The sequence below is a fragment of the Crinia signifera genome, chromosome 6 (assembly GCF_055691185.1).
Source record: "Crinia signifera chromosome 6, ASM5569118v1, whole genome shotgun sequence".
NCBI classification, from domain to species: Eukaryota; Metazoa; Chordata; class Amphibia; order Anura; family Myobatrachidae; genus Crinia; species Crinia signifera.
In genome coordinates, this window is record NC_139222.1 from 247,146,836 (window position 1) to 247,160,160 (window position 13,325).

General features: G+C 47.0%; 1 protein-coding gene across 2 annotated transcripts in view; it reads left to right on the top strand.

The window, feature by feature from the left end:
* The window catches only part of LOC146007259 (arsenite methyltransferase-like), a 42,970-nt gene that overhangs the window by 2,968 nt on the left and 26,677 nt on the right, over window positions 1-13,325 (top strand). For both annotated transcript variants that reach the window (XM_083145609.1, XM_083145610.1), the window contains exons 3-6: window positions 6,678-6,726; window positions 7,984-8,111; window positions 9,737-9,887; window positions 11,311-11,447. In XM_083145609.1, coding sequence (XP_083001735.1) covers window positions 6,678-6,726; window positions 7,984-8,111; window positions 9,737-9,887; window positions 11,311-11,447 — 465 coding nt within the window. The remainder of the gene's footprint in view (window positions 1-6,677; window positions 6,727-7,983; window positions 8,112-9,736; window positions 9,888-11,310; window positions 11,448-13,325) is intronic.

Sequence of the window (13,325 nt, forward strand, 5' to 3'; positions counted from 1 at the left end):
ATCGGAACGGTACGGCCCGCGTGCGGCCGTACCGCCGATGTTTTTGGTCTGCACATGCGCAGAGGTGAATCTGCGCATGTGCAGCCCCCTTCGCCGCAGACGGATTTCGTCCGCCGCAAAGGGGGCGGATAGGGGCGTGAGAGGCATCATGCCCTCATTTCCCTATGTGTACGCCCCGCGTTTCATGGGCGTTCCCATGCAAACGCGGGGCGTATGCATGGTAATGAGGGCATGACGCCACTCATGGGGGCGGAAAGCTGACGTCGCCGGATGTCAGCTTTCAGCCCCCATACAAGCTACCACACGGACGATTGTCCGTGTGGTCTTAGCTTGCGGGAGCTGCCGCGGCGTGCGGACCTGCCTTCGATGGTCGACGACCATCGAATGCAGGGGGCAGCTCCCACCATGGTGGAGGCGTAGCCTCCACCATTTTAATGCGGATCGCCAGCCGTCCGTGTACGGACGGCCGTGGCGATCCGTAGGGTGGGCGGGGATTGGTTTGTGCGGCCGGAGCCCCGTGTGCGGCTCTGGCCGCACCAACCAGAATAAGGGCCATAGTTATGAGCTCTCAGATATAACTTTCAGCTGAGTCTGCATTAGGTGATATCTGTCATAGTATCTGTTTCTGTGGGCCTAATTCAGACCTGATCGCAGGACAAATGTTTGCATGATTCAGATCTGCTCACTAGACAGCATATATTTGGTAAATGCTGCCTATTGCACCACCCCAACGAATTCCCGCACTAGCATGCGAGCCGCCTGGAGATTCGATGGTCGTTCATCACCAAATGATTTCTCCAGCCTTCACTCTGAAAAGTCTATACTTACCTTTCCGGATGCCTGCGATCCACCGAATTGGTCTGAATCACCTCATTTGTTCTCAAAATGGCCAAAACCATGCTGCTCTACAGGTGGGGCAGATGTGACATATGCAGAGAGGGTAGATTTTGGTGTGACTGATTTATCTACAATTGTCTGTGTAGTGACTCTAAAATTATTTACTAAGAATTACTAAAAAATTAAAAAGCGCAACATCTGAACCCAGAACTGGAGAGTCGCTGTGTGTGTGTATACTCTCCCCCAGCTTCTAAGGCAGGGGTGGGGAACCTTTTTTCTACCGAGGGCCATTTGGAAAATTTTAAAACCCTTCGGGGGCCATATCAAAATTATCAATTATCGGCATATACGCGTGGGCATTATACACAGGGCAGCGGCATATACATGTGGGCATTATACACAGGGCAGCGGCATATACATGTGGGCATTATACACAGGGCAGCGGCATATACATGTGGGCATTATAAACACTGGCAGCGGCATATACATGTGGGCATTATACACACTGGCAGCGGCATATACATGTGGGCATTATACACACTGGCAGCGGCATATACATGTGGGCATTATACACAGGGCACCGGCATATACATGTGGGCATAATACACAAGGGCAGCGGCATATACATGTGGGCATAATACACAAGGGCAGCGGCATATACATGTGGGCATTATACACACTGGCAGCGGAATATACATGTGGGCATTATACACAGGGCACCGGCATATACATGTGGGCATTATACACACTGGCAGCGGCATATACATGTGGGCATTATACACACTGGCAGCGGCATATACATGTAGGCATTATACACAGGGCACCGGCATATACATGTGGGCATAATACACAAGGGCAGCGGCATATACATGTGGGCATTATACACACGGGCAGCGGCATATACATGTGGGCATTATACACACTGGCAGCGGCATATACATGTGGGCATTATACACAGGGCACCGGCATATACATGTGGGCATAATACACAAGGGCAGCGGCATATACATGTGGGCATTATACACAGGGCACCGGCATATACATGTGGGCATAATACACAAGGGCAGCGGCATATACATGTGGGCATTATACACACTGGCAGCGGAATATACATGTGGGCATTATACACAGGGCACCGGCATATACATGTGGGCATTATACACACTGGCAGCGGCATATACATGTGGGCATTATACACAGGGCACCGGCATATACATGTGGGCATAATACACAAGGGCAGCGGCATATACATGTGGGCATTATACACACGGGCAGCGACATAAAAAGTGACAGTGTGGAGGAAGGGGGGCTGTCACCCCCAAACTGGTTAATGTGATTATGTCTGATTATGAGAATCAGACATAATCACATTAACCTGTTTGGGGGTGAATCCAGGGGTAAATGACAACCCCTGGATGTGTCAGTCACTGCCTGGGAAGGGAGGGTGATTATCGCCCTATATTACAGCCGCCCGCCCGCCAATACTACAGAAGTATCATCCGCCCGCCGGCTGCCTACATTTCATACCAGCCGCCCGCCCGCTGTATCAGCCGCCCGCCCGCCTATATTAACAGCCGCCCGCCCTCCTATATTACATACCAGGCGCCGAGGATGGCTGCTGCTGCTGCTGCCGCCGGGGAGATGTGTAGAAGACGCGCCCTCCAATCACAGTGGCTGTGGAGGGGATGCGCCGGCAGTGATTGGCGGGCGCGTCTTCTGCACATCTCCTCGGCGGCAGCAGCAGCAGCCATCCCCGGCGGCTGGTATGAAATGTAGGCAGCCGGCGGGCGGATGATACTTCTGTAGTATTGGCGGGCGGGCGGCTGTAATATAGGCAGGCGGGCGGGCCGGACAAACTGGGTGCGGGGGCCGTATCCGGCCCGCGGGCCGGAGGTTCCCCACCCCTGTTCTAAGGGATTCCACTGCCCATTCCTCATACCCAATCAGGGCTGTGCTCAACCCTGATTGGATGTAGCTGTCTCCATTGAGGTGGCTACATCCAAATAGGTAGGGAACTCCCCTGGAGCTGTGGCATGACAATGCTGGCTATTGGAGCCTGGTGCTGGTTCCAAAATACAGGGGGGACCCCAGTCATTTTGTCCCCTGTATTTTTGGAACCAGGACCAGTCCAAGAGCCCAGTGCCATTTTTTTTACATACGTAAGGAACCCATCACTTTTTACCACCTTTTTGTGAAACCAGGACCGGCTCAATGAGCCCAGGGATTGTTCTGCTTGAGGGGTAGGGTGGAAAAAATTTACAAAAAACTGCACACTCTCATTACTAAAAAAATTGCACATTTCTGTTGTTATAAATCACACATTCCCGAAACTAAAAAATTACCAAAAATCACAAGTGATTTCTGACTTGTCTAAAAATGTGCACCCTATTGCATCTCGCCCCTGGAATCCATTGAGAATTTATTAAATTAAGGTGACCAACTCTTTTACAATGAAAAGGAGGACACAAATAAATTGTAGAAAAAAATATCATAAATACAAGAAACAAGGAGCAAACCTAAATAGACCAGCAGGGTGGGCAGTGGTGGAACTAGAGACTCATAGGCCCTGGTGCAAGCTATGCTTTTGGCCTCCAACAACCCATACCTCCCAACTTCCAATCCACGGCAGGCGGAACATCAATGCGCACCGTAGGTGCTAGCAGGAGTAAGAGAAAATGTAAAGGAGGGAGTGAGAAAGGGGGGAGCTAGAGATAGGGAGAGAGTGTCAAGGAGCGAAAGAGGAAGCGAGAAAGGGTGTAAGGGAATAAGACAGTGGGGGTATCAGAAAGAAAGGGAGAAAGTCATGGAGAATCAGGGAGAAAGAGAGTGTCAGTGAGAGAGGTGGGGAGAGACGGTGTCAGGGGGAAGGAATGAGTGACCATTTCAGATGGTAAGGAGAGTGTCAGAGAGAGACTCAGGCAAAGGAAGGAAGAGAGAGAGAGAGACCATATCAGGGGAACAGATAGGGAGGTAGAGAGTGTGTCATCGAGGGAAAGAAGGAGATAGTGTCAGGAAGAGAGTGAGGGAGACAGAAAGTGTGGGCCAGATTCTCTAAGTTTCAAAGGTGATAAAATTGAGAGTGATAAACAGCCAGCCAATCAGCTCCTATCTGACATTTTTCAAACACAGTCTGTGATATGACAGGTAGGAGCTGATTGGCTGTCTGTTTATCACTCTCCATTTTATCACTTTTGAAGCTGAGAGAATCTGGCCCAGTGAGAGAGAGAGCGAGAGAGAGAGAGAGAGAGAGAGAGAGAGAGAGAGAGAGAGAGAGAGAGAGAGAGAGTGGACAAACAGACGGATGTACAGTGCACCATATGGGAGCATAGCCTTGGAGATGGCCAGATGGACAGACAAACAAACAATATCATGTGGGGCATAGACAGACAGACGGACATGGGTGCAAAGATGGACAGATGGGCGGACAGAATATAGGAGCATAGATGGAAAAACAAAGACATAAGGGGACAGACACCATATGCAAGCACAGATTGACAGACTGACCGGGGCAGCGTAGATGGACGGAAGGGTGGAGGTCATAGATGGACGGATGGACAAAGCACCACATGGAGCACAGACTGATATACAAACAGGAAGGGGCCAGAAAAGACAGACAGAAGGGTGGAGGGTAGGGCGGGCAATCCCGGGATTGGTGGGGTTTTTCTTTTAGGGATGCCAGTCATAGGACATATGTACAGAGCACCACTTGGGGCACAGACAGATGGGGAGGGGGCAGCATAGAAGGATGGAAGAGTGGGGGTCATAGATGTATGGACAGAGCACCACATGGGGCACAGACTGATATACGGGACTGGGGCAGTATAGATGGATGGAAGGGTATAGACGGACAGACAGTGCACCATATGGGGGAACAGATCGGGGGAGCTGACATCACAAGGTCTGTAGCTTCCAACAGTCGTCTAAATCTTCCTCTTGGGTGTGGATCCTGATAGTGGCAGCAGCAACGGCTCCTTCTCCAACCACACAGCAGCTCCTTCCCTCTGCCCACACCGGAACAGGTCTGTGTAGCAACAGCGGTTCTCCCTCCCGAACGGAGCGGGTCCCTCTACTCTCCCCCACAATGCAGCGGCTCAGGCAAGGTGCAGGCAAGATCCCGGCCTATACCCTCGTCTCTACCCTAAACCCCGGACAGTGGCTCCTCCTTCCTCACTTCACTTTATTGGCAGTCAGCAGCCGGACACTGCCTCCCTTCCTTGTACGCTGTAAGTAAAAACAGGGGCCCTGAACCTGCCGCGATGCGGCACCACTTATTTTAAAGTAAATGAAAAAATTCTAAAGGCTGCAGACCTTGGAGCCCCCCAAGCTCTCAGGCCCCATAGCAGTTGCATCCCCTGCTCCCTCTATTTCCACCAGTGACCGAATCCAGGCTTGTGCAAAAACAACTACCCTTTATTCAGGTTGCTCAAATACAAAGAGACACATAAACAAAGATCACTATCTTTCATATAAACAACCAGGGAGGTTAGGCCCTGCCTCACTCCGTTTCACTTAATAAGGAAACCTTCAGGTCCCGGCATCCTGACACTAGTGACCCAGTCTTCTGGATCCCGAGCAGACCTATCACCTGGACACTAACTGCCATCAGGAGCCCTGACTAATGGGAGAGACTCTGCTTTAAACCCAGCAGCCAGGTGCTCGCTGATTGAAGCAGCTGCTTGGGCTAAAATCCATACGACCCAGTCTGGGCCCAATGGATGGGAACCTGGTCCATCCACCCTTCCCATCTACCCCCGGGACCCTGTGAGTAGCTTCCACCAGGCACTCTATCGGTGGCACAAGCCACTAATAATTCCTTAGGAATTACAGGAATTACAGGTGGCAAAGTACCTCTCCTGTCACGTGAATTTATGAAGCTTGGAAAAGTGTTATCTATCCCCATAAAGAACGTTATGAGCAAGGTGATAATGGTTCAGCCAATCAGCTACAATATGTAAATTGACAGGTAAGAGCTGATTGGCTGAACCATTATCACCTTGCTCATAACGTTCTTTATGGGGATAGATACCACTTCTCCAAGCTTCATAAATTCACCCCTATATATCTTCTTATATAGGGCACACATATTCCGCAGCGCTTTACAGAGAATATTTGAACATTCACATCAGTCCCTGCCCCAATGGAGCTTACACTCTATATTCCGTACCACATGTACACTCACACACACACACACACATTCTAGGGTTAATTTTGTTGGGAGCCAATTAACCTACCCGTATACTTTGGGAATGTGGGAGAAAACCGGAGTACCCGGAGGAAACCCATGCAAGTATGGGGAGAATATACAAACTCCGCACAGTTAGGGCCATGGTTGGAATAGAACCCATGACCTCATTGCTGTGAGGCAGTAATGCTAACCATTACACCATCCGTACTACTGTGTATGTATATCGCACATGTCTGATGCCTGTCATTTGAAACATCTTCCATGTCATCCTCCTCAGTGCAATTTATTATTAAAGGTTCCAGTTATGCACAGGGTATGGACTTAATCCAATTTTTGCTGCCTGTATGTTGCCTGTATACGTCTATCTATATAAAACAAAAGGATATTACCATATACAGTATTTATTTAAAACATGTCTTGGGGGGGGGGGGTCGAATTATTATGATGACGGAAGCTGTGTAATATTGCAATAAGCCTCATCACACTACTCTCACTTGATAGCCATCATTTTCATATCAATACCGATCATTTTTAGACACATAATTTGTTTTCAATGTCTTTGATTTCGTGTGTGACATCTTCTCAATAACCTTATACAAGACCTTTACTGCATTGTCAATGCTGAAAAATCCTAATGGTCTTTTCATTTGTCCAGCTCACCAGATGCCAGCTGCAGTTCAAATGGAACCTACGATGCTGTTAAGGTACAGAGCATTCAGCTAATTCCAACATCACGCAGTTTCCACCTTCCCCTTTCTGGATGTATGTATTAGTACACTGTGGCAAATGCAGGATCTTCATGTGGGGGGTTTCTCTCTCTCTCTCTCTCTCTCTCTCTGGGGGAGATTCTCTAAGAATCTCCGCCCCCTTCGCCGCCTATCGCATATTTAATTATCGCATATGTTGTAACATATGCGATAATTAAGGCAAAGGACAGCTCTTGCGTTAAGAGCTGTCCTTTGCGGTGAGAGTCACCAGGTCCCAGCAGGTCCCGGCGGCTCCCCCCTCCCTCTCCTACCCAGTGCTGCTGCTGCTGCACCGGGCTCTCCTCCTCCCTGCACCCGGAAGAGGATCAGTGCAGGGAGGAGGTCCGGGCAGCACAGCTCTGTGCTGCCCGGACACAGGTGAGGGGGGAGGGGGCGATTCGGGGCAGCGGGGGGTCGGCGCGGCGGCGGAGGGTTGCGGTAGAAGCCCATTGGCTTCTATGGGGCATCGCCACATTTTTCTGGCAATGCTCCCCGCCGCGGTAACCTGGCAGGGGATGCTTACAGCATCCCAAAATGCGGTAAAAACCCCGATAACAGGGTTTTTACCGCATTTTTCGCTTAGAGAATCTCCCCCAATCTCTCGAAAATGTTTGATTACCTGAGCTGCGTGCTTGTGTGTTTATTGCCTCTGGGTGTTGCCGTCAATTGAACGTATACTGTATATATCTGCTAAATTCATATACGCCACCCGGTCAGAGGGAAATCCCACCCTGCAAATTGCTTAGTATGGATTATGAAAAGTAGCTGAATCGGAGATTCGCTGGAAATCCATTCGCAAGCTGCTTACCATGAAATGACTTTCCCAGTGTGCGCAGTCTGTGCGTACTTACTCGGCAGCTGCGAGAGAAACAGGCTGATGGGGACAAGAGCTGACATCACACACCCTCCCCCCATAAGCCTGGGCACGCCTGCATTTTCCCCTGACACTCCCAGAAAATGGGCAGTTACCACCCCCAAATGCCGTCTTTTTGTCAACCACCTTGCGTATGGCCAGCAGGAAAAAAGTAGCAGGATTTTATCTCAGGAAGGTCTTCGCATGTGTACTGCCAGCTGTACGCATTCACAGTCTACCGTCACCCAGCCTACGAATTCACAGCTGTGCGATCAGGACTGAATAGCCCCCAGATTGTATTGCTTGAAGGGATCAGTAATCAGTAACCGCTGACTCTGTATTTGCTGTGCTTGTACAATTAGGACTATTATGGGAAACAACTGAGCAATACCAAGGATCTTAAAACATCGGCCTGTGCTGCCCCCGCAAAACCACTTCCGAAACACATAAAGGATGCGCTGAGCCAAATACATGAGGATATATCTTCAAGGTATGGAATCCCGGAATAAATCCTGTTATATGGCCATAGGAAATACAGTGTCACATATTATTGCTCTTCTTTCTGTTACGAGGATGTAATCCATTCCTACAGCCATTTAAACCAGTAACAAAGTAGTTTGCATTTTGCAAGTATGTAAACCAAGTCTCGGATATTGATATTGTTTGGAGAAGCAGGCAGAGGGATATATTGGGTGTGTACCAAGCTTTTATATCATGGTATGGCAGTTAGGATGCCGGTGGTCAGAATACCGACACAACATCCCAACTGCCCTAATGCCGACAGGGATGAGCAAGTAAACTAACCATAGTACGTAAGTTTTATTTATTTCAATAGTGTACTTTCTCCAACAGAACTCAAGGCACTTAGCCCTTCCTTCCTGCAGCCTAACCCCAACCTTTTCTCCTGTAACCTAACTCCCCCACCACAACCTAACCATCCCTTCCTGTAGTCTAACCCTAACCTTCCCTTCGCACAGCTTAACCCTAGCCCCTCGCAGCCTAACCCTAACCCCCCACCTTGCACCTTAACCCTCCCTAGCATACCTACATTTGGGATTCTGGCTGTTAGGATTCCAGCGTAACCATTCTGATAATCAATAGTATTATAATTATAAATAAATCCATAAAAACTTTGGAGAGAAGGGTGGGTGTTACAGCCACACATAAAAATGAAATACTTGCACACGGCCACAAGGTGGCAGTGCAGATATTCCATTCTCTTATATGGTAATGCTTTATTAATAGTAATATATATGCAGTGCAAAAAGAGGGAATTAACAAGTGCGGGGTTTGTAAAATGTAATAGGACACCAGCCCCCAAAACACACATTAATTCTAGATAGCCCTCTTACTGCTTACATGTTCTCTTCTAAGAGGTGTCTCATCACCTCCCTCTCTCCTTTACTTACCCACTTGCAGCTCTCGCTCCCTGCTATCCTTTTAGCCATTTCTTCCCTCTACATACCTCCCAACTTGTAGGTGAACCCAAGAGGGACAGTTGCGCGCCTAAGACGCGCACACAAAATTAGGGGCGTGGCTTGTCATGGGAGGGGCGTGGTCTATAATCAGCAAGGTCACGCCCCCGTTTTACGCTGTGGGGGCATGGCCACCAAGGCCCGAAGCGTGGCGAGCGCAGAGAGCCCCACGAGGGGACGCGGAATACATGTAAGGTAATCCGCGTCCTTTCGCGGGGCTCGCTGCGCTCGCCACACTTCGGGCTCGGTGGCTCGCTGCGTTCGCCACACTATCTAAAATCAACTCCACGCCGACGTGGAAAGTGGGGGTATGAAAAGGTTGGAGGATGCATACCTCGCGGTCTCGCTGCGCTCGCCACGCTTCGGGTTGGCGTTGATAGTGGGGGGTCGCGTTGACAATGGGGGTGCATTTAACATTGCAAGCACCCATCAGGGTGCTTGTACATGGCACCGCATGCCATTTAACGTGAATATTGCATCGCATCGTATACCATCGCATACCATCGCATACCACTAAATAAGGTATGCGATGTGATGCGATGTAATGGGCGCCGTGATAATACACAAGTACCTTATCGTATACTACTCCCTCTCCTATGCTTCACCCCACTTTCATCTGAAATTTATTCTCCCTGACCAGGTACTATGGGTGTGGACTTGTGGTACCAGAATGTCTGGAGGGCTGCAGGATGCTGGACCTGGGCAGTGGAAGTGGGAGGGATTGTTTCATGCTCAGCAAGGTGGTTGGAGCTGGAGGACGAGTCATTGGAATAGACATGACTGATGAGCAGGTACTATGTCCATAAAGCATGTGGCTATAATGGTCACATCCAGCTAGACCAGAGATCTCAAACTGACTGATGTACTAATTACACACAACTGGGCAAAACCATGCTGCACTGTAACTTGTGTGAAGAGAATTAGATTTGGGTGGGTTATTTTTTTTATGTGCAAGGTAAACACTAGCTGCTTTTGCATGTAGCTCACAAATGTTAGACAGCTTTATTTTTACACTGAACTTAGATTTCCGTTTGAGCACACCCCACCCAAATCTAACTCTCTGCACGTTATATCGACTTCCATACCTGCAGTGCCGCATGGTTTTGCTTTGCTTGCAACCAGTGTTGGCTGGTTTAAACCAAATGTTTTTTTGTTTGTTTGTTTGTTTTTTTATCAGGGAATCTCTGGTATTATTCCTTATTCTTGTTGCTTGTGGTATTTATCTTAGTAAGCTACACACACAACAAAGACATTTGATAAGAAAAAAGGTGCTAAATCTGCATAGCATCAAGATTCTCCCCCAACATTCCCATAGGACAGGAAAAAAACACAGTTAGCACTCACAATATTAAAAAGTAAACAACACAAACATATTAAACAGACAATACACATAGAAACACCTTATGGTTTAATCTTCATGTTTACTTCAAAACCTTGTGACATATCCAGTGCTAATGCTTAATTCTTTGGGTGTGTGTGTGTGTTTCTCTGAAAAGTATTTTTGCGTGTTTACATTATGTTAACTCTAAAATTGGTTTCATTGGAAGATTTCAAAAAAATCATATCAAAGCCTAATCATTTTGGATTGTTAATTTTAGAATGCTTGTGTCCAGAACACTGATGAAATCAGAATGTGCAGTTGTGATTGAAAGTCACACATCTGGTGATTTTCTATTTAATATCATCATCTCCATCACACTCTAGCCCTGTACACACACCGATTTGCATTTGAATGATGTTAGATTCGATTTTCTATTAGATCTGGCATCACATTTTTCCATTCGATTTGGCATTAGATCTATACTTTTGCATTAGATATCGAATTCAATATACATTCATGGTACATTGTACACATTTGATTTACTAGATCGAATTCGATATTTCCTTGGCTGCACAGTCTATTTTTCTGTTCGATTTTGTGAAAATGGGAGCACGCATCGAATCGAAAGTAGATCGAAAGTGACACAAAAACCATTTGATTTCGTTTAGGATTCGATTTTGCTTCTATAAGCAAAATCGAATCGAAAATCGGGAAAAATCAATGCATGTGTGCAGGGCTTTCATTGCATTTCCCCCTGTCGATTCCTAAAAGCAGTTACTAAAGTTTACTGCAATTAATATTAAATAACTGCACTATTAAATTATTATTATTATTATTACTATTTGAATTGCTGTTACTAAACGAATGACTCCAGCTGTTTTTCTGTATCCCAGTTAGAGCTGTCCAGAAAATACATTGATTATCATACGGAGAAGTTTGGATTGCAACAGCCCAATGTGGACTTTATCAAAGGCTACATTGAAAACCTGAAAGACGCCAAATTAGAGGATAACAGTTTTGATGTTATAATGTAGGTGATATTTTACTGTACTATAGATTACTTCACACAATGTTTGTATTGTATTATATCTAAGATATGATTATATGATGATGATGATGATGATATGAACATCTGCATTCAGCTCTCTCCTGCCATATAGGGGGGTATATATATAAAATACCACATGAAAAGCCTGTGTTTGTCCCTCTGTACCTCACTCTGTAGGAGCCCTGACAGGCTCAGCACTGCCTCTGATTATAAACCCTACCATGATGAGGCTACTGCTGCTGCTGTCCTCCATGGGCCTGAGAAGCATATAATGAGCTCCACCGTTCAGAGCTCAGCACAAGCCTCTCAGGATCTGACCTCTTGTGCAAAGTCTCATGGAAGTCAACTCCCAGTAATGCACTGCACACTTGTGCAGTCAGTGTTCCTTGGCTCCCGATGCTCAGCACCATTAATCATTGTCACATTGGCAGATAGGTGAAGCTAAAGCACTACCCCACTCCCATGCACAAAACCTTTAGCTAAAAAGTTTTAAAAAATTACTGAGCCCCCACCTTATCCGGTTTTGCCCATTTGCAAAAATTGTAGCCTTGATAAAAGGTGTGAATTAGGCCCTGTGATTCTTATGATCAGTACAGATAGTTGAGTTGCATTAAAGCCTTCGGGTTTGTTATTTTATATTGTTACTACAGTATATCATTGTTGCATCTGTTATGTTATATTGTTTATTTCGTTTCATGCAGTAAGAACAACATTGATGAATTCTACTGTACATTTCAGTTTTACACAATGTAGCTTTATTCATCCTACAGTATATAATAAAAGCTAACAATGCTCCTCACCTCTATGGGGTGAATTCAAGTATTTTGTGCTCTTGCGACCACTAGATGGTCCCCAACGGAGCAAGACAAGGGTTGCTCGTTGCCAGTGCGAACAGCTGCCAGTGCTGACATTACTGTTATTGTTGTTCCATCATTTTGACGGTCTGGTAACTGTGATAAACAGCCAACCAATCAGCTCCTAACTGCCATGTTACAGGCTAGGTTTGAAAAAGGACAGATAGGAGCTTTTGTCCGGCTGTTTATCACCCTCCATTTTATCACGTTTGAAGCTAAATACATCTGGCCTCTAGTGTTTTATATACCCCATAAGGTTGCTGAGTAATTTTGGCTTAATTTCTCTCAGCAATATACAGTATTGCTCAGTGTTCCGTTTTCATCAACGACCAGCCATTTTTGGCCATAATCGGAGGAGCATGCTCCAGCGACCATGAAGGGCTGGCAATGGGAGCGCTCTCCTGGCGATTTATCTCCCATAGCACATAAAATCACTGGCAATATGGTCGCTCAGCGACCATAATGCCAACGATATGTGCTGAAATCACCCCCCCGTGTGTACACAGCCTAAGCGACCATTTAGCCAATGATAATGGCTTTAATCGCTCCGTGTGTACAGGGCTTTAGGCATACTTGCCTACTCTCCCAGAATGGCCAGGAGGCTCCAGAAAATAGGTGTGCAAGTCCTCTGCATCTCTCTCAGCCGCCCACTTACAGAGCACAAGTCGGTGAGCTGAGGGGGAATCGCATCATCATATCCATACAGAGGGGGAATTGCATCATCATATCCATACAGAGGGGGAGTCACATCATCATATCCATACAGAGGGGGAGTCACATCATCATATCCATACAGAGGGGGAATCGCATCATCATATCCATACAGTGCTTGTTTTTACGGCACTGTATAGGGAGGGGTAGAGAGTCACAATGATGGAATCATGCAGCAGTGCCCCCTGACTGGCCCATCTCCGTGCTGGCTCCCAGAGGAAGGTCTGTAAGTATGACAAAGGTCTGTAAGTATGCTCGCAGTGTAACATAATTTTGTCAAAATATACATGAAGTG